Consider the following 25,250-nt stretch of genomic DNA (forward strand, 5'->3'; position numbering starts at 1 on the left):
GGCCACATGAAAGGAAGCGTTTGTAGACCCTGGTTTGCCCGGGTTGCCTTTCTCCATTGAGGCGTACCCCTTTCTTGAGTGGCAATGGAACCCAGTGTGAGAGAAGCTGTCAAGTGGAAGCAAGTGTTGTGCAATCGTTGACATTCAGAATATCGAAAGGACTAGATCGAGTGCTACATGGATCTGTCAAATGTAAGCACCTCATTGCATTCGCAGGAAACGACGGGCAGGTGAAGGAGAACACCATTGAAACCTACAGCTGCAATGACTAACACCTCTCCAACTCCATCTCCAAAGTCTAAGCCGAGACCTCCTGCGCCACAAAAGTCAGTGATGAATAGCAAGTCTTGCTGGAAGCTCCCAAGTTACTTACTGCCAACACCATGAACCATCAGCGACTGAAGTCACCGTCCCAAGTGAGCGCTTCTCTTCCACTCGAAATCTCGCGACAACAGGAACGAAACAGCCTGCCTGCAAAGCAGCAGGTGAGTGAGCGATACGTCCTCGGACGCCCCATATATACCCAACCTCCGTCTGACCTCCAGCAAACAAGTTACCGAGCAGCATCGACGTATGTGTGAGTGTATCAGCTGGCGCCTGACCCCAGTCTATGTATTCCGCCGTCCCACATTCTCCAAGTTAGTCCACCACTGCAACCCCCGCCCAAACTCCGTTGGCTGGCCTTCTTTCCCCCGCAAACTCCAAACTCCGTTTTGATCGCCATCTCTCCCCCACATGCCCGAATTTTCACCGCTCACCACATAGCACCCTAATAAAAGCCATCTATACATTCGACGTGTGGGTTGCTGACGAGTCAATACCCAGGCTTTCAAGGCGTGAGCGCCCATCACTTTTCTCCGCAAAGCTCCCACGTCACTGCAAGAAACGATCAAGAACCCTCTTTACGAGTGGATTGAGCAATCTCTATTCAGGCTGAAGGAAGAAAAACATCCGGCTCATTTTCGCGTTATCGTCTACCTGGTTCGCGTGACCGCAAAGAAAAACACTGTACTTCCCCCTACGTCCAGCCAGCCAGTCAGGTCCACCAGATACTCGCCAGCTACCCGCCAGTCGGGGCCAACGAACCGCCCAACCAACCACGTAGACGAGTCTCGTCCCAAATCGTCCGTCTTGCCAAGGCTCTCGCGTAGACGATTGCCTCATCCATCTATCCAGGAAGGTAGGAAGGCGGCTGGCGGCATCCATCTTGGTGAAAGGTCCGTCGATATTCTTTGCAAGGCAAGTATCCGACGTGACCGGGTAGCCAACCGAAACGTCTCTACTTGCCTCAGAACATGATGCGGCAGGTAGGGGCGCAAACGACGATCCAGATACGATAGGGCTCCCCAATTGCCTGCCCCATTGGGCAACCACGCCTGAAGCCACCCGCACAGAGCCCAGCAGTCAGTGCTGAGATGACGGCTTGTTATCGTCGTTCGGTCACGCAATGTGCAGTCTTGAAGAAGCTTGTCTGCCAACCTTACTGTCTCTGGTTCGTCATTGGTCGGAAAAGGGTCTGCGATGTGCTTGTCGATCGTGATGTGTTGCATGGGAGTGCCAGATTGGACATGGAGGCACTTCTTGGATGATCACAACTGCGTTTTTTTTCGTGCGCTCAATTCAGCTATTTCCCATCCAGTGAACGCGCGCAATCAGATTGGCAGTCTACCACTTAGCTCAAATGCAAACTCTTGATCGTATTTTGGTTATCAACCAAGTGAATCCTCCAATGCCACAGCTCGTGGAAATACGGCGATTCAATGTCTTGAGAATCATTCAAGCACGAGGCATAGGGAGAAAAGAATGGAATAGGTCTCATTCTATCATTGGTTGCAACTCTATCTTGCAGCAGAACAAGTCTACCAGCGTCGATTCCAGTAAAGGAGACCACGTGTTACTGCGCCTGTTGAATTCACTTTTGCTTTCTACGCAGCGGATGCACCCCAACGTCTCCTACAAGTACCCAAGGCCGCGTCCGCCAACGAATTCCAAGTCGCTGCGCACCACCCACTCCTCAACACCAACCTTGGCACACCCTTCGGCGCGACGCCCACTAGGCAGCTCCGCCCAGCGACCCAGCAAGCCCAAGCCGGCGTCAACGATGCCGCGCGAGCCAAAGCCCTCGCTCTCGACAGCGCGATACGCGCGCGGGTTGAGGCCACAGTGATGGTCGAGCGAGGCGGTGAGAAAAGTCTGCAGAGCCGTGAGGCGGCGGTACATTTGCTCGTCGACGGCCGTGATGAGAGACAGGGCGCCCGTCTGCGTCGTTATGAGAATTTGGTGCGTGACCGGGACGCCTGCCTTCGACCCGTTCTCGTTGTCGATATCCATGGCGTCGTTGATGATGGCGCCGCTGGTGTCAGCTTGGGCTGGCGTTGGCGATAGCGTCGAGGGAAGCAGCGTCATGGTTGTAACGTAATGGCCAGTGTGGAAGGTGGATTTGTGCAGCAGGCGCGCGCCGCTCACGGACTTCGGATCTGAAATGGTAGGTAAGTATCTTGTGTTTTCATTATGAACTCGGTCAACGTACGGTCTGGATCGTATTGCAGTACGTGGAGGTCTCCGTCTGCATCAGCTGCGATCATGAACAATTCTTTTCCATGCGGGAGGAAGTCGGCAGTCATGACCTCCATGCGGGTGCGCGATTTGCCGAACAGAATCATCTTATAAGGATCCTCCTGCGACAGGATTAGCAAGCTGATTCTTGTCAACATGAAGTGCATTTACTTACAGTGTAGCCCGAAAACCACAATCCCTTGGCCACGTCACCGAAAATGAGCATGCCAGTTCCTGCAAGCTCTTTGGCAACAGTCACGTAGCACTGCATGTCCATGAAGGCGACTGGGAGCAAGGTACCGTCCTCCTTGAGACCTCTGACCATGCACTTTTGGCCCTGGGTCATGAGCAGGAAACCTTGGCTGCCAACCTGCGTGATTGCCGTGACTGGACCGCGAACTTCTTCCTTGGAGACGAGTTTGAGCTTACGATTGGTCTCGGGGCGGCCGGGCTCGGGCACGACGTTGATAATTTCAAAGACATAGATGCAACCGCGGCTGGGCAGGTCTTCGCCGCGAATAAATCCAGTACCGATGCAAATAAGAGCTTTTCGCTCGTGTGTCATCTCATTGACCTCCAGGTTCAGGACTTTGATGGTGAGAACGGCCTCGGTTGACTCAAGGTCAAATCTGAAAACACCGTCAGCAAGTCCTCTCCGTTTAGGGCGTTCAATCTTGGTACCTGTCTATCTCCGTATAATTGTCGGTCTCGAAGATCTTTACCGTGCCATGCTCCACCTGTGGCTTGAAAGTAATGTCTGGCAAGCGTATGAGAAACTTTGCGCTTTGCGATGAATTCTTAATCTTACCTTCATCTCGCCATTCTGGATGGTGCTCGTCGTCGGGCATGGAGAAATCCTCCTTCTCCGCCAATCCCACGGCGAGTATGTCTTTTCCCGGGTGGTAGCATAGATTCTGAACATCCCGTCCCATGGGAATCTTCCTCACCACCCACCCAATGTCACCATATCGGCAGCCCTTGGGCAGCTGGCAAACTTGCATATTGCCATTTTGGTCCACAACTGCAAAGCCCCTTTCGATGTCCGCGGTGTGGAATCCGCCGACGCATTTCACAGCCTTGGCCTCGAGTTTGATCACTCGAGGCATGCTGGCCGCTTCTTTCAGGATAAAACTGGGCGAGGTGCCTGTCATGAAGGCCGTGCTGTAACCACCAACGTTGGGCAGGGCGGTAAGGATTGACTCTCGGCCAAGTGCAATGTCCTCGGCTTCGAGACTGGGTTCTTCAGAGAATTCGGGCAGCTTTGGTTGTGGAACCTTGAGCCAACGAAGGCTGCTAGCGAAGGGCTGGTCAGATCCTTGAGTAGGATAGTGGTAAGGTTGATAGAGAACAATATCGTTGGAGGATGTCCGAACCTAGTCTTGTCAACACGCCATTCTTTTTCAGCACAGAGAAAACTTACAATGAGGTATGAGGACTTGAAGACATTGTCTCCCAGCTCGGCCATGAGGATTTCGGTAAGAGTGGCCTTTGCAGATGAACGCCGGGGGGTGTAATCCGCAGTGAGGTAGGAGGGCAGGAAACACAGGCTAGTCACCACGTGGACAGGATCTGAAAAGTCTGACGGATCAAAGACCTAGACGCTACATCAGTGCCTCTTCAAAGGTGAGTCATTCATGGTTGACATACGTGTAAGCCTCCCTCGGCACTGAGGAGGTAAACCAGGGGCTTATCGCCAGTGGATGCTGATTTGTGGATGCATCCTGAGAGCCATTTTGTGGACAAGACAGCGTCGCCGCGGTCGATTTCCTCCATTTCGCCATTGGAGTCCGCTTGAAGAATTATGACGCTGGAATCCTCACGATGGATCAGGATATACGGGTCGCAGAAGCTAGTGCTGATGATTCGTAGTTCTTGATCATTCTCGTCTTCCATGGCCAACATTTGTTCGAGACCGAGCTCTGATGGGAAGCAAAGTTAGCCATGTGCTCACAAGATAAAGTCAAGCACAATGAACACAAGCCGTGCGGGGAAGCGATAGTATTGATTAAATGGCGAATGTTTTGGTATGCCTTTGTCCAATTCCCCAGTCTTTGGCTTACGTAGCAAGCCTGGTTTCAGAGGGAGGAGGGCCTTGTATAAAAGAGGCAAGATGACAATAAGACGCCATTTTGAAGGCTCATGTTGCATATCCCCGATGAATCGCAAGCTATCTTCATGCCGCACATTTGCCCGAGCTTGGTTTATTCCACTTTGAATGCATTTGCACAGGCAAACCTTACGAAAGTGATCTGTGAAAAAGAAGTTGGACTTACCAGAATTGTAACTGCGAATTTCGCCTTTGAGGACTTGTACGATGCGCGTACCAGCCGCGATGGTCCCTACATCGATAGTGGCGGCATCTTCTCTCTCAAATTCTCCCTTGTCATTCTCCTCAAAGCCTGCGGCAGTGATGTTGAAGATTGCAGTCTCTTCGCCTCCTGCGCTGTTCAACCTGGAAACAATTAGGAGCTGGTCATAGTCCACATCTGCAGAGAGCTTCGCCTCGGCGTCATCCTTGCCGGCAAACTGTATGCCTTCGGGAGCTGGCTTCTTCGCATGGATAGACCAAACTGCCCTGGCATTCGAAAGTTGCCCTTTGCGAAGCACGACAGGATCAATTTCTCGCCGCACGACAGCAATGGCACCGGCTTTGTCCTTGCCTGTAGCCATGACAAGATCGACGTGATCTTCCGACTTTGCAAAGGTGCTACTGGACAGGTCCCTGGTTTTGTGGCTGGCGTGCGCGATGTCTTTGATCGGAGCCAGACTGGGCAGGAAGTCGTGGACTCTAAAAGTGTAGTTTCCAGGGTCGTTCAGCTCCGCAGAGTTGTTTGCGGCTTTGGTAGTTGTCGCTCCGTCCCCATACAAGTCATCGTCATCTTCAAGATCCTCTTCATCAAAGGAGAGGTCGGCGTCATCGGCCAACATTTCTGCATGGGAGCGCTTGCGGGAAAGCTGCGCAGCCTTGCGCGTCCAGCCCACAACTACAGAGTCGCCTTCTTCGCTGCCAATGAACATCCTGTTGCGTCCAAGACTGGTGGCGCAAGAAGCCGCCGTTGCCAGGACCAATCCTCCTTTGTCTTGGCCTACACGTTGCAGCGAAAGCCCAGAGACGGACCTTCCGTCCAGCTTGAAGCTGGCGATGGCCAACGCTCCATCCTTGAGCACAACAAGCAAGTCACCGGTTTCAGATGATAGTTGCTCGATGCGGCACCCCTCGAGCCGCATGCCTAAATCCGATTGGTCTGCCATGGGAAAAGAAGAACACTGCTTTGCGAAATCATTGACTGCCACCGCGTTGGTCTTTCCCGCTTGGTCGACATGGATCAGTTGGTTGGCACCAACGAGGAGGGCGCCGCCGACAGGGAGTGGCAGCGGGACCACTTGATGAGTGTCATAGGGCAAGCCCGGGACCGAGAGCAAGGCTGTAGAGGCTTTTTCTTCCAAATCCAGAGTAAACACCGTATACGTCAGGGCGTCTTTTCTTTCGTACAGCAATGACGCAGCCATCGCCTTTGGTGCAGATATAATGCCAAAAGTTGGCTCTCGATACTCGTGCAAGAAATCCAGGTGCACAGGATGAGTAAGGGTTGGGTCTATTTGCGGGAGTGACAAGGTGAAGGATGCTCTGTAAGGCGTTTGAGCTGTTCCATCTTCGTTTGTGGCCTGACCCTGGGGTGCCGACGCCTCCTCCATGGGCTCGTCAAAGTCGGGGTCGTAGTCGCCTTCGACCAGGTCGTCACCAAGCTGGCGAAAGGGCAATATTGCCAAGTGGCGGGCTCCAAACTTGAGCGCGGCACATCGACTGTTCGGATCCGCAGCCAGAAAGTTGTGATATTGGCTAGGGTCGGCATCCCATGGAGCCCCCTGCAGTTCGTCTCCTTCGTAGTAGTGTATCGAGACGGTAGAAATACCGTGGTTCTGCGGGTCCCATTCGACCAGGCTCATCTTGGCATTGCGAAAAGCGACTAGAAGCGCATCTCCTCCAGACCTTGTTTCCAGGGCCTTGATTCGAGCCATTGATATGACGGTCCCGGCAAGAGGGTATTCGGCGACAAGCACAAGCTTGGTAGTATGTTCGGTGCGCTGGACAAACATGTCGGCAGGCTCACCAGCCTCGGGGCCGGCGGTAGAGAATTGGAACTGGGCATCCTTATTCGCCTCGGTGACGACGGACTTGAGCTCAAAGACCTGCAGCAGAGATGACTTTGCGACGACCAGGTTGTGAGATTTGGGGCCGAGAAAGTCGAGGTTCACGGCGTGGGAGACGGCGGTCGGCGGGGTGAGGTCGGTGTAAACCTGCATGATGGAGTGGAGGGTCAAGCACAGAGGACGGGGGCATCCTGCTGTGGTGGTGGTTGGGGAGGGAGCGGAGACGAAATGTTGTCGCGTCTGTGTCTGGTACGCGGTCCCTTCCCCGGTGCCGATCAGCTGCCGCGCAGATACCACCCAGAGGCCCGAGCTCGACCTCAGCTTCTCCCGGGTCTGCACTGGCGTCATCGGCCAACGTCTGGTCAGCACTGGACCGCACCGCATGTCCCAAAAGCAGGCTTCGCCTCCAACCTCCACCTCCTCTCGCTCCCTCATGTCGCCCTGTCAATCCACTCCGGCGACTTAACCACCACCCCCGTCCTCAATTCCATCGCCGCCATGGCCCTCATTCAGACCAGCTTGATCTGGGTCGCCTACGCCGTCGCCATCGTCATCCTCCTGGCCATCGCCTCCATCTTTGTCTACCTCTACCAGACTCCACGAGATCGCGCCGCCTCCGTCACGGCAATATGCATCTTCACCACGAGCGCCCTGCTGGCCACCGTCCTACTCATGCCTGTTGATGTCGCCCTCGTCTCATCAACCAACATCTCCAGTCAAGGTCGCAAGAAGGATTGGGCCACGCCAGACAAGGTCGACGAAATCGTCTTCACACTCAAGGTTCTCTACTACACGCTATACTCTTTGGATGCCTTTCTCTGTCTCCTCGTTGTCCCTTTCACCTACTTCTTCTACGAGGAATATGACGAGGGAGCAGAGGCCGAGGGAACCCAGACATTCGGCGGCCGAATCTGGGGTGCTCTCAAATACACCATTGCCTTTGTCGTCTTGGTAGTCATCCTTTTCCTTGTCGGCTTCTTCGTCCCGGCTGCGAGGAGCACAAAGCAAAAACATCTGGATCTCGACTATTTCAAAAACCTGCTGGCCGAGAATCGTAAGTGGAAATGCCTATCCCAAGACGCACGTGTACTTACACTACGATAGACGGAGAGAGAGCCCTTACATTTGCTCTCGGTTTACTCATCACCATCGGAACGCTGGTTTACGTGCTGTATACGGCAAGCGGTCTGGCTCTACTGCCGGTCGCCATGATCAAATCCGCTCCTTCGGTGTCGGCGCCGACTCTTTCCGAAAATACTGCTGCTCAGCTTGAATCTAATCGCGAACGGCAGAGGCAGCTCGAGCGCCGCAATGAAGGTCGTCAAGATGGCCTGGATTCTCGTGACAGGCGGGAGCTCGAGGCTCTTTTGCGAGAAGAACGCACGCTTGCTCGACGGGAACGTCTAGCCGCTGAATCCAGCGGCCAAGATCGCAGCTGGTTGGTCAAGACTTGGATCAAGATCGAAGCCGTCTTCCGACCCTTGAAGCTCGTCGGCGGTGTTTTGTTGATGCTTCTGGCCCTCATCATATTTGCATCTATGCTTATTACTGGCATCGACAAGGCCAAGAACTCCATTTGCAAGGCCGGATGTGGATATGTTCTGGGTCACATCAACATTTTCCAGCCCATCAACTGGATCTTGGTAAAATCCTCCACCGTCTTCCCCATCGACTACATCATCTTCTTCTTCCTCTTTTTGTTTCTGTTCTGCGCTTCGGTTGTTGGCATCGCCACTGTTGGCATCCGTTTCCTGTGGGTCACCATCTTCCGCATCCGGAAAGGTCACACCAGCCCGCAAGCCCTTTTGCTGTCAACGGTCCTCTTGACGTTGATTGTATTGGCTATCAACTACTCTGTTGCGATGCTTGTTGCTCCACAGTACTCGACATGGGGTCCGCAAACCTACTGCGATCGACCTGCGCAGATTCCTGGCGGACAACCAGATTGCTCCGACAACAAGAGCGCGGTAAAATCGTGCACAGAGCTGGCTGAGAACCCAGTCGCAAAGGATGTCTGCACGCCAAGCGTCGTTAGCACCTTCATCAACAGGGTAACCGTTAATTTCCCCTTCTTTGGAGTGGTCGACTTTTGGGCCCAATTCGCGTTTCTCGGTAAGTTTGATGGTCATTCTGCGAGATTATGCACTCGTGCTTACGCTTAACAGCAATTTACCTCATTTTCTTCCTCACCACCTTATTCCGCACTCCTAGGCTTGACACCAACCAACTTGAAGCCGACCTCGAAGAAGAGGAAGAGGAAGGCTTGCTGGCTAGCACTGGCCGCCGCTTCAACGCTACCTGGCAAGACATCACTGGTCGCTCCAAAGCAAGGGCTGCGCATTACGGTGCCACTGATGGTGACGACGCTAGCGCGCGCGACACGCAATGGTAATTGCCTCTTCGCCCATGATGCTTAACGCACCTACATACAAGTCTCCATATCCGAGTTGTCGATACGGTTCTTTGTCCTTGAGTTAGTCGCCATGGTCTTATTTCCTAGTTTGATATCCCGATTACGATTGGTGGCGCGCGAACGAGGAGCGAGGTAGCAGAAAATGAAAATACCACCGAGTGGCGTGTGTTGCCCATCATGCTTTGGTTCCTGCGATGCTGGGAGCATGCGTACCTTGAGACTGGTCCAAAGCATAGCTGTCGAGTGTACCTGCCAAGATCGGTAAGTCTCCAATCAGATCCCAAAGGCGCGCCGTTTTCCAACGGTTGGTTCTGCCCCTGTACCAATCTCTTCCTTGTTCTGAAACCATTTGATGAGCGCAAAGCTGCAAACATGCCCTCACGACTATTGGCCAAAACAGCACACCTCATTTCACAGAGTTTCGGGCGCAAGGGAGGACCGATCCACAAAGGCAACAATTTACGGCACCCGGGAAAAATATTGCTCTTCTCATGCTCAGCGCAGCTCCGATGCGCGGTTCCGTTTAGGTCATTTCTCACCATCATAATCAGATGCTTGGGACGGGTCTACTCCGTGCATCCTGCGACTTTCCAGCAGATGTCAAAGTTTGGCGATCAAATACGCCACATGACCGCAGATATTCAGGCCAAATTCCTTGTTTGGTTAACAAGATGGACTTAAGCTCTCCAAATTTCGCCTTCCACCGCTCCGTGGACAAGCAGTCAGTTAACTCTAATAGTCGGAAGTAAACCTCGGTCGCCCAAGCTCTGCTTTACGGCGGCGCTAATTGCCAGATTCTCTCGCTCGTCATACCTGCGATGCTCTGATGAGAACCAGGCCAACGCCACCTCAACGATCTTCCCGCGAATCAGTCTTGGTATCACCAGCGCACGTGCTGCGACCTTGCCTGTTTTGGCAGTAGCAACGAGCTTTCCATCTGTCTTGGCCTTCCTCGCTGTCTGCTGTCTGAAAAATACGACCCATGATGTTGGTTTTCGAAAAGACCGACATGCTGCCTTGAGGCTCTGAACATGGTGGCCAACTGTGGTGGCCAACCGTGATGGCAAAGGTCGTTGGTGGAACAAAAATAGTAAATCAGGGTTCAAGGCCACTAGAGCGAGTCTGTAAGGCTGCGACGGGGATCTTGGGAGTGCGATTTCTTGTCGCGACAGGGATAGATCTAACGTCTGTAGGACATCCGAGCAGGCAGGAACACCTGAGAACTCCACCTGCAACGCGTACCGCGCACGCACGTTTTCGCAAATGTGTGGAGAACACGAACCGTCATTTCAAACCAAAGTCTTTCATGCATGCGGCCAAACGCACCGAGTTCTCCTGTTGAAGTACGGCTCCAGAACCTTGCGAGTAATAACCATGATGGAATAGGCTCTTGCGGAACGTCTGACACGGCAGTGCTCCTCACCTACTTCTTGTGGACTGACTAATCGGCTACGGACGGAACGGCCCTCGTGCACCTCAGACATCGATCCTCTAGTACTGCTGTGGACGTCCTTGGCCAGCCCTCGGCAACAGCGTGGCAGTACCAAGCGGGAACACGCGTAAGCCTCCCGAAGCCATAGAACGAGTTTGGGGAAATCAATCAATTTCCAATGGCTTGAGTTTGCTGCGACTGCAGAGCGCGAGACGCGGCTACATCAGGGCTTCGTAGCAAAGTTTTTGATTGTCGATGCTGCGTTGGTTTCTCAGATCCAGGAACAGTGTGTGAGGCCCGCAAGAGGCCAAGCGTATCAAGAAGAGCTAGGAACGATTGGCAAACTGTCAGATGAGCCAAACATGCCATGCCACTTCAACCAAGGCTCCAAGACCCCGTCGTATGCAGGAACGCAAAGCCAAAAATCTTGTTGACGCCAAAGTCGCCAGTGGTGGCCATACAACATGACTGGGTGCAAGCCCCCGCCGCCACTGCGAGACCCTGGTTTCCAGAACAACTCTACCCTTGGCCTGCCCGTCGACAACAGCCTGGATTTTCATGGATTTTCGCAAATCACAACTCAGGACTGCTGCCACAAGGTAGCGAGCTCCTGGGCCTACCAGCAAAACTCAAGAAGTCGGTACTTTCGGAAGCCGGGTAAACTGCTGTGAGCGGAGAAGGACCATGACCAATACCTTGCGCTCGTCCATGCACGGCCTCAACCACAGCCTTGTTAAGCTGCAAGTCTACCTTTCCAAGCGCGCTTCTAAGCATTGGCCGCAGGCGGGTTTTGAGCGGAGGCAATGAGTTTGCTCCACCAGACCGATCATCCATCAACCCAGACCCTGTCGCTCGTAGTCCCCGCGGCCAAGCTGCATGGGGCCTCTGCACCTCGCTGTCGCTGTAGGATTCGAGTCCCGAGGCCGGTAAGATTGCCTAGTGTAAATCCTGCAATCTATTTGTTCTAAGAATACGGGAAAGAGCATCTTTGACAAGGAACCTTTGGTGGTGAGGCTTTCCGGCCGTGTACATTATATATACAAAGAACTGCTCCAGTTATCCTCCCATCATTCAACCAACCCCTTCCACCTATCCATTCTTTTCCGTTTGACAACGCGGGTATTACATCATCATGCACGGGTACGGAAAAGTTCTTCTCGCCTCCCTCTTCGCGAGCGGCTCTCTCGCTTTGCCTTGGGCTCAGGGCTCCACGGATTCGACCACGGGTACACAGCAGACGAATACTCAAAACTCGGGTCCATCTACTGCGGAAATCAAGTCGAGTGGAACAGGCGGCAAGGTTGCAGAGGGTGAACCCATCCCTGAGGTCTCCGAAGTTGGCCCTGCCTATTCTCTCCTGCTTGCGAAGGAAGTGTACGTTCGCGTGTGTCACCTTTTAATCTACTGCTAATCATACCAGCGCTCCAACGGATCTCGATGGTGTCATTGTGTCCTGGGCATACGGACTCCCTTTCTGCACGCAACGCCAGCTTCTCTCTGAGAGTATCGAGGACTTCTGCAACAAGAACCTTACTTTTGATCGAGTACCTAAGCTGGACGAGAATCTTCAAGCCACCGGAGAGGTCACTCAGATCTCGGGTTACTATGCCGGCTGCTCCGACGACGTGTCACTCGGACGCTCTTACGCTGGTCTCTACTGGGTGGAGGTAATTGGCATGTACGATGGCGTCGGTGATCAACCAGCTGCCCCCGGTGGAACCGACGGATATGTGCAGAGGACTACCAACACCGGTACCAACAGCGGCACGCCACCGACGACTCAAAACACGCAGAACACTCAACAAGGCACTCAAAGTACTCAGAACACGGGTACCTCCTCCGGAGGCACTGGCAATGGCGGTGTTCGAGGACCCGTCGAACAGCCAACCCCCGGCAAGACTGCTTACAAGTGCAATAACGATCGGGAGTCTCACGAGTGTCCCCGTGGTAACAACGCTGAGGTTGACATTATTGCGTTCGCTTCTGTAAGCACTCCAACCTTGTGTGGAAGGTATTCGGAGCAGGTTCTAATAGAAATTAGTGCGGCCAATACGCCTACACCGACAAGAAGGGCGAACCCGGTACTGGTGGTTCTAGTAGTGGAACTACTTCCACCACTCCCCCAACGACCGACAACAAGCAGCAGCAGGGCAACACCCAGCAATCTGGATCCGGCACGGGCACCGGCACCGGCACCGGCGGCGGCAGTGTGGGAGGTCGCAAGTACAAGACGCTTCGTGCCCTCAAGGCTTAGAAGCGTTTTCCAACAACGAAGTTTTAACATGGCTTCTGGTTGCACATGACGGATGGAGATATGGGACTCATTTCATGTAACGGTCAACTGTTTAGGGGATTTGTGTAATTTGGCTTATCCACCGTAGTGTACCCGCTCAATGACGCGGCAATAGATTGTACCTGCTTAACCTCTCCCCTTCCTCTCCCGCCGCCCCACTGCGGCTATGGCTCTTCGGATCCTGTTGCCACTACTGATTTCACAGAGCCAACAGCGAGCAGCAAGGCCTCCCCCCTACATCCTTACACTAAGTATTATGAAAAAGAAATCACCAAAACTTAGAGGGTCGCCCGACTCACGTCATCCATACACATCGTCCTCCCTCTCAATGCCGCCTCTCCGCATTAACCTTCAAGCGTAAAAGCAAGCAGTGATGCGGGACTTCCGCGCAGTTGGTTCCCGTCCAGTGCAGCAAGGCTGGGCAACATGCATATTCATGACGTGTACGAGCTGCTTTCTGGGCGGTGCATTGCAGGGCGGGCGGGCAGTCGGGGATCACGACTGGGGTGACCAATTCTTCGCTCGATGAACACGATGGTGGAGGCAGACGGATGACAGGGAATTGAAAGAGTGGGCAAGGCGCGGAAGCGTTTGGACAGACGGGGACAACGGTAGACGGGGCGCCAGGGTAGGAGGAGGAGCAGTAGCAGCGAACATACGTCAGCGACGGACTGCCAATGAGAAGAGAAAGTTTTTTTCAGTGAAGCTTGAACACGACTGTGTTGTGAGCCTCGCGCGAGAAGCATCTTGCTAACCGCTTGTTAGGATTGGGCTGCATGGACGGCGAGTGAGGCATCTAGTTTTTTTTGAATTACATTCCCCACTCCAAACCGCCTTGGTCGATGAAAGTTGAGAGCAAAATTGATTGAACGGCTCGATGCAGTGGAAACCGTGCTTTTTGCGGCTGATGATATGCAGTGATGGACTTCTCCAACCGCTCCATGCACACATGCGCTTACAGAGCGCAGCAACTCGTCAAATCAAGCGCTGCGCAAGTGGCAAACGATGGAGAAGCCGAGCAAACGCGCAACCTCCGGAAATATCCGTCTGGGCTTACCCAGGGAGACGGAATGCGGTTGTCAGGGTTGAGGGAAGAGGAACATGGGACGCATTGGGTTTAGCGGCACTTCCGCGCTGGGTCGGACGGGGCCCTGCCTTTTGGGCAGCAGCGCCCGAGAGAGGCATGAGGCGCCGTCTCATCCGGCAACTGTACGCTCGCGCGGGTCGAGAGTCTGCTTAATCGCCAGCCGGTTTTGAATCTGTGAGCCGACGAGGTTGGAGCGCTGTTGCGACACGGCCATTGTCGTCCGTGACGAGAGTTTTGCTGATGCCGGAGGCAGTGCTGCCCACTGCCGATGGTGCTCGATGACCTGAGCTACATGCAGCCCGTTCGGCTTGGCCATCAGCTGGGCTTCAGAGTCTCGGGCGTCGCGCCTTGCAACGGTGCAGAATCGAGCTGCTCGGCGCTGTTCAACACGGACTCTTGTCTTCGAGAAGCCTGCTTCGCTGTCTCTCGGCGTACATGTCTTCGGGAAGTTACTCCCTCGCGGCATCCAAAGTCCGATAGCGCGTCGTGCGATTTCTCACTGCTTGCGGCCGGCCCACGAATGAACCCATCTTGATCATCAGGCGAGACGCGGAAAGTCAACGTTGGTTTCGAGCGGTACCTGCGCGACAGCTCGGACGGGTCCTGCGGATGCTGCGTTGGAGCAAGGAAAACAAACAGGGAGGCAGGCATTGCAGGTCGAAGGAATCAGTATTGGAATCCTCCATCTCCCAGACCCACGAAAAGCAAACGCAGCCTGTTTCCCCCCAACTCTGTCAGTGTCGCATCGCTGAGTTCTTCTAGCAGATACCACCATTTTGCCCGAACCGACCTCATTGTTCGACCCAGGCGCTTTTTTGGCGCTTTCAGGAGAATTGCAGAAGCGCGCAAACATCAGTCCAAGGCTATCGGTCATGGGTGGATTGAAAGCAACTCGACATGCTCATCGTACTCCTCGGAACAGAGGGCTTCCAATATCGATGAACACGCATGTTTGGGTCCAAGGCCGGCTGCAGCTAGACTTTCCTCATCAGGTTAGCCCATTTTGTGTCAGCTGTCCACTACTGCACTACTGCATCTTGGACCGAAGAGTCAAGGGTCCTCCTCTCTGTCCCAGGTGGCCCGTGAAGATGACACGGCTATGATGCTCATTTGAGGAGCATTCCATTCTGCCTTGCGACAGCTTGACAGCCGCGTTGCAGGCGCGATCTATCGCTGTGCAGGAAACACGCAAGCTGAGGATGGTCGTGGTCTTCGACAAAGCACGCTGTCTCACGAGCTTCTCAGACAATCTGTGTTCGGTTGCGGAAAATGAGGGCTCCAGCGACCACAATACCTGCCATTCTGGTCGAAAGCTCATTAGCTCTTCCGACCGGCCGCCCATCTGCGGGCGAGACCAGAGAACCACACCCAGCTCTTGAGGCGCTATCGGTTGTTCTAGAAGCTCCTGCGCCGAGCGATACGTTCAGCTTTTATGTCGCGACGGTTCTTCTGAGTCGACTCTGGAGATGGCTCCGCTCTTGACTCATTCGCTGTTCACCCTCTCGGCTATGGTGGCAAGGCCATTACTTTTCATTTGTCTAGAGCAATGTAAATATCGGGACGGACCGCCGCTGCCTCCCACCTGCAGGAGATTGACACGACCCGAAGCGTCGCCAGCCGGCCGGGCTGGACTTTCTTGCCATCTATTTCGCCCATATCACTTTCGCTATCGTCAGAACGTCGAACATCATGTGTGTTCAAGAAAGGGCGCGAGACCTTCTGTCCAACTTATCGTACTCGTAATCCTGTCGCAATAGTCACGGAAACTTGATTCGACCTGTAGACCATCCACGCGGCCGACGCCAATCAATGAAGCTAACGTAAAGGGGAAGACGAGGGCCCAGGTGGCTTTCCTAGGTACCAAGCAAACCTATCCAATTAAAAAGTGGACGGAGGGGAGCGAGCGGGACGATTGGTTCGAACAAGATTCTGCCAACGTAGAGTGTTCAGAGCCTTACTGGCACAGCTTTCATCCGTGGATGCAACGGGCATAGTTCCAGCGCCTCGCCACAGGGCTCTGGGGGCAGAGCAGTGTCGCTCCAGCTCCAGCCTTCCGCGGAGGAGCCGTGTTCATCGACTGAGATCCTTTAAGGTCGCCTTGGTCTTTTGGAATCAGTGGTCCATGGCAGAAGACGTCTTTTGGTAAAATCCCTTTCCTTTTGGTTGCGTGTGGCCCCATTGACCCCAATCCGCTCTCTCCCCCCCTCTCTCTCCAGTAATCCCCAGCTTCCACGTCCTTCTTCTCCTCTCCTTCATACACACGCTCTTCACAGTCTACACTCCTTGGACTCTAATTATCGCGTACCGACTACCTCTGCCCGTCATGGCGAACAGAGGTGACAAGCTCATGGGAGCGGCATACTTCTTCCTGGTCCTTTGCACGTTGCTTGTGTGCCTGCGATCCTACACGCGGGCATTTGTAGTGCGGAACTTTGGCTGGGACGATGGGTTAATGGTTCTGGCCTTGGTGAGTTGTCCGAGAAGGATGGGTTGCTCCGCAAAGCGTGGTGACTGACGCTGCTCGCAGGTTGTCTATTTCATCTTTGTCGCCTTTCTGAAATTAGGAACGCATTATGGGATCGGAAAACACCTACTTGAAATCCAACCCCCAATCAACGTTGTCCCGGCAATCAAGGTAGGCAATTTTCTGGATTCATGGAGCCTCCCCATCTGACATCTTTTGCAGTATTTGAGCATGTTCGAAATGGCGTACATCTGGTTGAACGGAATCATCAAGCTGTCCATCAGCTCGACCCTGCTTCGGCTGGTGGTGCAGCGCCGATACGTCTATTTCCTTTACTGCTCCATGATTGCCAACATCATTGTGACGATCACAAGCTTCTGCCTCTTTCTGCTGCACTGTCGGCCAGTTGCGTACGCATGGGAGCAGGTACTACCGCACAAGGAGGGCAAGTGCTTCAGTTGGACGGCGCTGGTGGTCATTGGCTACTCGGTGTGCGCGGCAACCATCGTCCTCGACGTCGTGTACGCGACGCTGCCGTGGATCATGTTTTGGAACTTGAACATGCCGCGCAAGACCAAAGGCGCACTCATGTTCGTTCTTAGTCTTGGTGTCAGGTAAGTCGAGAAGTCGGGGAGTTCTTAGAAGCCATGTCACTGACAAGACCTAGTGCTGCCGTTGTAAACATTATCCGCATCAAATACGTCAAGACGCTCGGAGACAAACATGACCCGCTTTGTAAGACGACTCACTTAATTCATCCGACTGGCGGATACTGATCGTTTTGCAGGGCTCATCGCGCCAGCTCTCTTCCTGACGGTAATAGAAGTCGGCCTGGGTATGACGGCGTCCTGTCTGGCCTCGCTGCGGCCATTCCTACGCAAGCTCAACTTCGTCGGCTTCGAGTCGCAAAACGACAGCAGCCGCGCCAACGCGAAGAAGACGCTGCAGTCAAGGACTGGTGGTGCCACCATGAACCGCAACTCGGAGGTGTACCAGCTCGACGGCGGCTCGGCGTGCGGCAAAAACCTGACCGTCACTGAGACGGTGCGCTCGCAGAGCGGCACCAGTGACGACGACGAAGCGACGCTGGCCGGCGACCAAGGCAATGCCAACGTCATCAAGGTCACAAAGGCCTTTTCAGTGCGCGAGCAGCATAGCCATGCGTCGTCGTCTTCGGCCGCCTCATCCCCCCATGGCTCGATATGATGAAGTATGGACGGGAGAAACGAAATTGACGACTTGTTCTGCGCTTCTGGCATGGGGAGGCGTTTGGATTTTGGACGACGACATGGGATACGAATACTGAGACGACTATTCCTGGATTACTTTGAGCTTGAGCGCGCGTTTTGTGGGAATTCGTGTGGCTTTAGATTCGATGGCGTCTCGTTGGATATGGCAGCATGAGCAAAGGTCTGGCGGACGTGTGTACGTTAGAGATGAATGTTCAGCAATATGAATTGACATGGATATCTGCAACAACCTTTGAATCGGGCAACTCTTTTTTCTTGTGTCGGTTTACATTGTGCAGCAACTTGAGACATTCTTCCGGCGGGTTCGAGAGTCATATGCCGCCGTGGGTCCTTACTCCTCCTTCGCGATTGTCCTCCGCTCCCTTGGCTTGTCCAGGTCTTCGTACACAGCAACAAGTGACTGCTCCGTAAGCGCAGCTAAGACAGCGAATGAACGCGCCCTAAGCACACTCGAAGTGCCAGATTTCTTTCTCTTTTTTCTCTTTCTTTCTTTTTCAACGCCCACTAGGGCTCTCCTACGGCAGAATTGCCACAGTCTCGTCCGTTTGAGCCACCCTCGCCGCCTCAAACGCCTCTCTCCATTGCTCCAACCCAAACGTTGCTCCCACGCGCAGTCCACCCCTTTTACTCAATGACAGCAGCCCGGACTCGACCAGTCTCAAGAAGCCAGCAATCTGATCCCGCGTATACATCCAGGTCCCCTTCATGCTGAGACCCCGCACCATAAAGTCTTCATATGCAAACGACACGTCGGATGGCAATCCACCCATCAAGCTGATCCTCCCTCCATTCCGCAGCGCCGCAATTCCGGATTTGAAGTGCGTTGAACCAGCAGCCATGGGCGGCGAAATGTCGAAAAAGGCATCTGCGAGACCCCAAGCTCGCAATGCGGCAGCGTCGGCCTCCATGTCGCCGGTGATCTTGACTGTGCTGACCCGCCCGTCGAGTTCGCGCAGCTGCTTGAGTGCTCCCTCGTTGCGACCCATGGCGATAACGCGGCCAGCACCCATGGCCAACGCAACTCGCACGGCTGCGCTACTGAATTGACCTGTCGCTGGCGCAATGATGATCGTCTCGCCCGGCTTGAGACCAATGTCGTCGAGCCCACCGTACGGAACAAGCAGGCGGAACATGTGCGTCAAGTCCTCAACGCGATATCCCAAGCCGCCGGCAGACGGCTCGCCCAAGAGCCGGGTCTCGTTCAACGGAATGCAGTTCTCGAGGGGGAACTTGCAGTACTGGGCGTAGGTCGAGTCGCGCCACTCGCCGTGCATCAGCTTGGCGCTGGCCTCGGTGAAGCCCTGGACTATGCCAGACAGCATGACAGCAGAGCTATTGTCACGGCCGCGGATCGTGCACTCGAGGAGAACCAGCGTGCCTGGCGTGAGTGTCGTTGCGTCGGGTCCGACGGCGACTACGCGGCCTATCGCAGTGCATCCAGGCACCATTGGCATGGGAAACGGGTATTGTCTCTTGCCATTGTAAAGGTCGCCCGAGTAGGAGATGACGGCAGATGCAAGGACTTGCACAACGGCGCTTCCCGGGCCCGGTTGGGGTGTTGGAACCGTCTTGACTTGCAACGGCTCCTCTGTGGATTCCAACTGGAGAACGCGGTGGGTTTCGGGAAGCTGGATCGCTGCGGCCATGACTATTGTTCTTTACGTTGAAGAGGAAGAATGCTTCTTGTACGAACATCGATCGAGGGGCTGACTTGTGCTGTCCAGATGGCTGTCTGCACGATGTTTTATGTGGGCTCGGGTGGGGAACCATGCGTACGTCACCCGGTGGCCACGGCCCCATGGCCGCCTCAGGGGACGTTCGTGGACCCATCATTCAACACAAGACCCTAACAAGCGAGTGTCGTTCTCGATGAACGGAACTGCCCAGGGGATCGGTCAAATGTCGTGAAATTGTAGGTTGGGCATGGGTTAGAGAAAACGAACGGAAGGAAGACGTCACTTCTGCTGGCAAATCTCGGCCCGTCTTCGTCTGGTTGACCGCCTACCCTGACCTCCACCCACCAAGGCTTGGTGACAAAGGCCGTGACACACAAATCCCGAGTATCTGCGAATTGGTGATGGAGCTCTGGTGTAAGGTGGCTTGAAGGCTCCTCCTCAGCTGTATGTTGAAGCGGACGAATACCTCCTCATTGCTCTCCCACTTGTTTATCCTGGGCAAGGATCCTTGGGGGCATTCAAACGACCAGAATCAAAGCCTTTTCCATTTTTCCGATTCATACCTGTCTCAGGAAGCTACTCTCAAGCAGTCGCAACACTGCTCATGATGATCCCTCGAAGCATTCAACCGATGACCCGTCATCCCCGAAAACCCTTTTGTTCGACCCACGACAAGTGATTCACAGGGCAATCCGACCTCAACGATGGTGGCGGCACATGATGAAGTCAACCTCTCTGTCGGACAGTATGCGGCCAGAATAGTCGCGCTCGTCGCCGGCAGGAGAATTACGCCTTGGAGGGGGATTTTGGCGGGGCTAAAGAGACAGGTTAGTGACGGAGTCCACGGCTGTGTGTGCTCAGTAATCGAGCGAGACTCACCTTTGGCTGATCCTCTTCTTCGAAGCGTTTGGCGAGCTGGGGATGCGCCTTGCACAGAGATTCGAGCTGCCAAAGAAAGACCTAGAAGATGCTCAGCTCAACTGACTGTCCACTCGGCCTGAGGACTTTCACCTACCTGATCCAGGTTGTTGCGGCGGCGCGTCAAGGCCATCTTTTCAATGAGGCGGTTGACCATGCCGCAGTCTCGCGGGAGTGTCAGAATCACGTAGCTCGCGTCGTCGAAGCTCCAAGGAGCCCTTTCAAAGCTGTCGATGCGCATGTTGAGCAGTCCACCAATGGTGGTGAGGACTTCAGTGATCTCGAGGTACAAGGCAGCTTGGTAGACGAGGACGTTTTGCTTGAACTCATCTTTCCTTTTGATCGCTATACTTGCAGTCAGCCAACGCCAGATTCCGCCTGAATACGAGGACTTGCGCATGAAATCGGCGGCTTCGCAGGTGCGAGGGATCCACGCCATTATGTAGCGCAGTGCGCCAAGCGCGACGTTGCCGGGAGGGATTTGCAAGTTGGTGTGCTCGTGACTGACGAGCAGCTGGCTCGCCAGGTTCGAAAAGGCCTTGAGCGCGTTGCGCGGACATTCGACGACCGCGCGTTGCATGCCGTCATCGGTCAAGAGCAGCTCAATCGTGGCCTTTGGGCCTCTGGTGAGAGCAGATCGCTCTCTGCGAGGCAACTCACGGACTGGTCCTTCTTGACGTGGTGGGCGCGGGGGAAGCATACTTGTAGTTGGACGTGGCAAGGTGGAAGTTTGATTGTAAGGTTGATGTAGAAGGATGAGTGGTGGTGATGGTAAGCGTCAGGTTGACGCCAGAAAAGTGTTAACAATTATCCCGGAGGCACATGTCAAATGGTGAGCAACGGAAGTACGCCGCGAGAGGCGTTTATATGGATCACGTGGAACCTGACGTGGTGAATGAGCCATTTGCCAGTGAATTTCATGGCGGACCTGTTTTTAGTGTTGCTCCTGGGCAGAAAGAAACGGATGAGGGAAGGGAGAATTCCATACCCAGCAATGGAAAGGTAATGTAGTGTGGTTCCGGGTCATCCAACTGAGGAGCATTCGATCACCAGGACTGGTGAGATTACAGCTGTATATGGCATGACTTCCTTGGTGAACCGAGCCTACATCTTGCTGTGTTGTCCAGAAAGAGTAACCAAAGCTTGACGAGTTGTCGGTGGGCATTTCGAGGACCCCTCTCTGCTTTGGCTAGAAAGAGCTTCTATCCCTTTCTCAGCTTCATTTAATGGAGGAGTGAAGAAATATAACAAGGACAAAGCTCCAGTTTTCAGGTGCAGTGGGTAAGCAGGGTGCAATACAGGCACGCGAGGCGTGGAAGGAGATATTCATCGCATTTGAACGGTAGAAATGGCTTGGACAGAGATACATGCACTGTGTGCTTGCAGGAGCCACAGTCGAACCAGAGCAGGAATGTGGATGGGGTTGAAGTTGGAGAAAGCCATGAATGAGGAGGAGAAGGACAGCAAGACGGGCGAAGGGTTCCTGACGCGCTGGGGTGTCGAGTGGCGCCGGGCAATCATTCGGGCCGAAGCCATGCTCGATTCATGCTAGCTCGAAAGCCCCGACTCCTCTGACTCTTGCGCTAACAATTTCCAAACCCATCTTACAGACGTTTCCCACGCACCAGCAACAGGACCAATTCCAAAATGGCCCCTTCGAAGCACCCCGTCAAAGTCGGAGACTATGTAGTCTTACCTCTCACCGTTCCACCAACCGAATCATACCCGACCGCGACTACGCACTATCTCTACGTCCGCGCGCATTCGCCCAAAATTCCCGACAGCGACTCGCACCGCTCGCTCTTTGCCAGCAACCTTCCCTTCGACGCCTCGGAAAAGTCGTTGCGTACATTGTTCAGCGAAAATCTAGGGGGCGCAAGATTAGACCGTGTTGAGATTGAGGGTGCGCGACCGAAAAAGAACCAGCGCGGCGCAGCGCTCAGCGGATCAGGCAGCGGGACAACAAAAGCAGGCAAGAAGAGGAAGAGGGGTGCCGATGGGGATGCTACAGAAGTGGAATTGCCGCAGACGTGGGACAAGGAGCTTCTGAAGAGTGGGAGCAGTGCAGTGCTCGTGTTTGTGGACAAGGCGAGCGCGGACTTGGCTCTGAAGGAAGTTTCAAAGGTGGCCAAGAAGAAGAAGGAGGTGCAGTGGAAAGGAGAAGACGGGTTGGGTATCGAGCGTGAGTTTTTCGGTCTACACTTACTACTCAATGCTCACGCGCGCAGGATACCGTATCCATCACCACCTGACGTTTCCCCCTCGCGATTTGCTCCAGACTACAGTCAACTCTTTCCTTACAAGATGGGCCAATATGGAGGGCGCACGGGCAAGAGAGCTGGCCAAGCAACGCAGCGTACCAGATGACGATGGATTCATTACTGTCACGAGAGGTGGTCGGGCTGGCCCGGCCCGGGTGGAAGAGGCACAGGCAGCAGCGGAGAAGCTCAAGGAAAAGCAAAAGCCACCAGAGAACTTCTACCGCTTCCAGACGCGCGAGAAGAAGAAGGAGACGGCCGAGAAGCTAAAGCGCGAGTTCCAAGAAGACAGGAAGAGGGTCGAGCGGATGCGGGCGTTCAAGGGAAAGATCAAGGTATGTCCAAGTCAGGGATACTGCCCTGGTGAGATGAGGCTGACTCTAGATTCTACAGCCGGAAAGCTGAGCGGGTATTGGCTTGGCAGGGGGTGCGTACATTGGATGAATATAGAGCAGCAGCGCAGTTGTCGTATCGAAAAGAAGAAGGGGAGGCACGTGGAGAATGTCTGGCCCAAGATTCGGTGGCTGTGCAAGGTGGCGCCCCGAAAGAAGGGGGCCAGAGCTGGCACAAGGGGTGGAGCATTGTGGTGCCAGCATACGAGAAGCCAGGCTACAGACAACTGCAAGGAAAAAATAGTTCAAGAAGGCCAATTGACCGAGACGCAGTCAAACTGATACTGCTTTTCTGCTACCGGATCCAGCAATGGTTGTGCAAGCAGACATGGCCTGTCGTCCTCGCAAGCGGCGTGGCTGGTCTCGCATCCCTGCAGGCGGTGAGCGGCGCTAGGCTAATTTTAAGCACGCGCAGTCATGCATCATGGCTCTCTCTGTGGGGCTGGCTCAGTTGCACTGCACCCTCCCCTCCTTTAAACACGAACAGCTCCCCTCTTCTCTCTTCCATTATCTCAATTCACACACTCTCTCTCTCATTATACCCTTCTCCACCTCCACCTCACCTTCACAATGGCCGCCGTCAAAGATCTTGCGCAAAATGTCCTCGGCAAGCTGAACATTGGCTCGAGCGGTGCCCCGCCCAAGGAGCCTTCCGCAGGTAATAGTCTCGTCCTGTTTGCTTTGGCTCAGCTAACAGCTGTGCAGAGGAACTGCAGGCCCTCCGCGAAAAGTACACCAAGGCAGGCCAGGGCCAAGTCTTCACCTTTTATGACCAGCTCGACACTGCCGAGAAGGCTACCCTGTTCCAGCAGCTGTCCGGCTTCAACCCCGAGCACATCAACGAAATCACCAACCGCGCCCTCAACCCGCCCAAGACCGAGAGCGAAGATGCCACACCCAAATTCGAGCCGCTGCCCACGTCGGCTACATCGTCGGTGCTCGACTCAAAGCCTGAGGACTTGCAGAGGTGGTACGACCAGGGCCTCGAGCTCATTGCGGAAAACAAGGTGGCGGTGGTATTGATGGCTGGCGGCCAGGGAACGCGTCTGGGCAGCTCAGCACCCAAGGGTTGCTTCGACATCGGCTTGCCCAGCCACAAGTCGCTGTTCCAGCTCCAGGCAGAGCGCATCTGGAAGGTACAGCAGCTTGCCCAGAAGAAGCACAGCAAGGAAGAGGTTGTCGTTCCGTGGTACGTCATGACCAGCGGACCGACCAGGGGTCCGACGGAGGAGTTTTTCGAAAAGCACAACTACTTTGGCCTGAAGAAGGACAATGTCATCATCTTCGAGCAGGGAGTGCTACCTTGCATTTCCAACGACGGCAAGATCCTGTTGGAGAGCAAGGGCAAGGTCGCCGTCGCCCCTGATGGCAACGGAGGCATCTACCAGGCTCTCATTACCTCGTCAGTCGTCGCCGACATGGGCAAGAGGGGTGTCCAGCACGTCCACGCATACTGCGTCGACAACTGTCTGGTCAGGGTTGCTGACCCTACCTTCATCGGCTTCTCTGCGTCCAAGGACGTTGAGATTGCCACTAAGGTGGTCCGCAAGCGTGACGCCAAGGAGTCCGTCGGCCTCATCATGCAGAGAAACGGCAAGCCCGACGTGGTCGAGTACTCGGAAATCTCGTCTGAAATGGCCGAGGCCAAGGACTCGAACAACAAGGAGCTTCTCAAATTCCGTGCTGCCAACATCGTCAACCACTACTACTCTTTCCGTTTCCTCGACAGCATCCCACAGTGGGCACACAAGCTGCCGCACCACGTTGCGCGCAAAAAGATCCCCAGCGTCAACATCGAGAGCGGCGAGACGGTCAAGCCGGAGAAGCCCAATGGCATCAAACTCGAGCAGTTTGTCTTCGACTGCTTCCCCTTCCTTCCCATGGACAAGTTTGCATGCATGGAGGTGCGGCGTGAAGACGAGTTTTCGCCGCTCAAGAATGCGCGCGGGACGGGCGAGGATGATCCCGACACGAGCAAGAGGGACATTATGGACCAGGGCAAGAAGTGGGTGCAGGCTGCCGGCGGCGTCGTGACGAGTGAAAAGGAGGAGGAGGGTGTGGAGGTGTCGCCGCTCATCAGCTACGTAAGTAACACGCGAAGCGCGGACGAGCATTTGCTGACAGTGAGCAGGGTGGCGAAGGACTCGAATTCCTCAAGAACAGGACCATCAAGGCGCCGGCCGTCATTGAAAAGGAGGACTAAGGTTGAGGTGATCGAGCGGTACGAAGTGGCGGGCGGCAAAGGCGGCACAACATGTACATGTCAAGCATATGAAGGGCAGATGAATGCACCAAAATACCTGAGACGTTGGTGATATGGCGGCGAGTGATGAGACGAGTGGTTATGTGGCTAGCGGAC

At 54.5% G+C, this 25,250-nt stretch overlaps 8 protein-coding genes across 8 annotated transcripts; 5 read left to right on the forward strand and 3 right to left on the reverse strand.

Moving 5' to 3' along the window:
• Window positions 1-1,790: 1,790 nt before the first annotated feature.
• On the reverse strand, window positions 1,791-6,942 carry J3D65DRAFT_617327 (CPSF A subunit region-domain-containing protein). The gene is made up of 8 exons (XM_066799542.1): window positions 4,830-6,942; window positions 4,204-4,475; window positions 3,977-4,150; window positions 3,365-3,929; window positions 3,238-3,313; window positions 2,732-3,185; window positions 2,531-2,678; window positions 1,791-2,477 (listed from the first exon to the last, which is right to left on the reverse strand). Exons 1-8 carry the CDS (start codon window positions 6,859-6,861, stop codon window positions 1,954-1,956), a joined length of 4,245 nt encoding a protein of 1,414 aa, XP_066657985.1. The 5' UTR covers window positions 6,862-6,942; the 3' UTR covers window positions 1,791-1,953.
• Window positions 6,943-7,206: 264 nt separating this feature from the next.
• J3D65DRAFT_644794 (putative lysosomal cobalamin transporter) lies at window positions 7,207-9,100 on the forward strand (the record flags this gene model as incomplete). Its single annotated transcript, XM_066802175.1, has 3 exons — window positions 7,207-7,762; window positions 7,813-8,820; window positions 8,874-9,100. The coding sequence occupies 3 exons, from the start codon at window positions 7,207-7,209 to the stop codon at window positions 9,098-9,100; spliced, it is 1,791 nt and encodes a 596-aa protein (XP_066657986.1).
• A 2,585-nt stretch (window positions 9,101-11,685) lies between these two features.
• J3D65DRAFT_601150 (uncharacterized protein) lies at window positions 11,686-12,807 on the forward strand (the record flags this gene model as incomplete). The annotated part of the gene is made up of 3 exons (XM_066798012.1): window positions 11,686-11,927; window positions 11,974-12,538; window positions 12,595-12,807. The coding sequence occupies 3 exons, from the start codon at window positions 11,686-11,688 to the stop codon at window positions 12,805-12,807; spliced, it is 1,020 nt and encodes a 339-aa protein (XP_066657987.1).
• Window positions 12,808-16,092: 3,285 nt separating this feature from the next.
• J3D65DRAFT_264566 (uncharacterized protein) lies at window positions 16,093-17,700 on the forward strand. The gene is made up of 5 exons (XM_066794913.1): window positions 16,093-16,400; window positions 16,461-16,568; window positions 16,620-17,011; window positions 17,065-17,132; window positions 17,185-17,700. The coding sequence occupies exons 1-5, from the start codon at window positions 16,257-16,259 to the stop codon at window positions 17,601-17,603; spliced, it is 1,131 nt and encodes a 376-aa protein (XP_066657988.1). The 5' UTR covers window positions 16,093-16,256; the 3' UTR covers window positions 17,604-17,700.
• A 199-nt stretch (window positions 17,701-17,899) lies between these two features.
• Window positions 17,900-19,660, reverse strand: J3D65DRAFT_264575 (GroES-like protein). The gene has a single exon (XM_066794914.1). The coding sequence runs from the start codon at window positions 19,291-19,293 to the stop codon at window positions 18,163-18,165; it is 1,131 nt and encodes a 376-aa protein (XP_066657989.1). The 5' UTR covers window positions 19,294-19,660; the 3' UTR covers window positions 17,900-18,162.
• A 316-nt stretch (window positions 19,661-19,976) lies between these two features.
• On the reverse strand, window positions 19,977-21,058 carry J3D65DRAFT_264610 (uncharacterized protein). The gene is made up of 3 exons (XM_066794915.1): window positions 20,339-21,058; window positions 20,203-20,283; window positions 19,977-20,138 (listed from the first exon to the last, which is right to left on the reverse strand). Exons 1-3 carry the CDS (start codon window positions 20,939-20,941, stop codon window positions 20,022-20,024), a joined length of 801 nt encoding a protein of 266 aa, XP_066657990.1. The 5' UTR covers window positions 20,942-21,058; the 3' UTR covers window positions 19,977-20,021.
• A 784-nt stretch (window positions 21,059-21,842) lies between these two features.
• Window positions 21,843-23,179, forward strand: J3D65DRAFT_617341 (ribosomal RNA-processing protein 7-domain-containing protein). Its single transcript, XM_066799543.1, has 3 exons — window positions 21,843-22,423; window positions 22,470-22,834; window positions 22,893-23,179. The coding sequence occupies exons 1-3, from the start codon at window positions 21,889-21,891 to the stop codon at window positions 22,902-22,904; spliced, it is 912 nt and encodes a 303-aa protein (XP_066657991.1). The 5' UTR covers window positions 21,843-21,888; the 3' UTR covers window positions 22,905-23,179.
• A 10-nt stretch (window positions 23,180-23,189) lies between these two features.
• Window positions 23,190-25,175, forward strand: J3D65DRAFT_617344 (nucleotide-diphospho-sugar transferase). Its single transcript, XM_066799544.1, has 3 exons — window positions 23,190-23,549; window positions 23,597-24,975; window positions 25,023-25,175. Exons 1-3 carry the CDS (start codon window positions 23,462-23,464, stop codon window positions 25,092-25,094), a joined length of 1,539 nt encoding a protein of 512 aa, XP_066657992.1. The 5' UTR covers window positions 23,190-23,461; the 3' UTR covers window positions 25,095-25,175.
• The last annotated feature ends 75 nt before the right edge of the window (window positions 25,176-25,250 follow it).

The sequence above is a fragment of the Phyllosticta citribraziliensis genome (assembly GCF_038025025.1).
Source record: "Phyllosticta citribraziliensis strain CPC 17464 chromosome Unknown J3D65scaffold_3, whole genome shotgun sequence".
NCBI lineage: Eukaryota > Fungi > Ascomycota > Dothideomycetes > Botryosphaeriales > Phyllostictaceae > Phyllosticta > Phyllosticta citribraziliensis.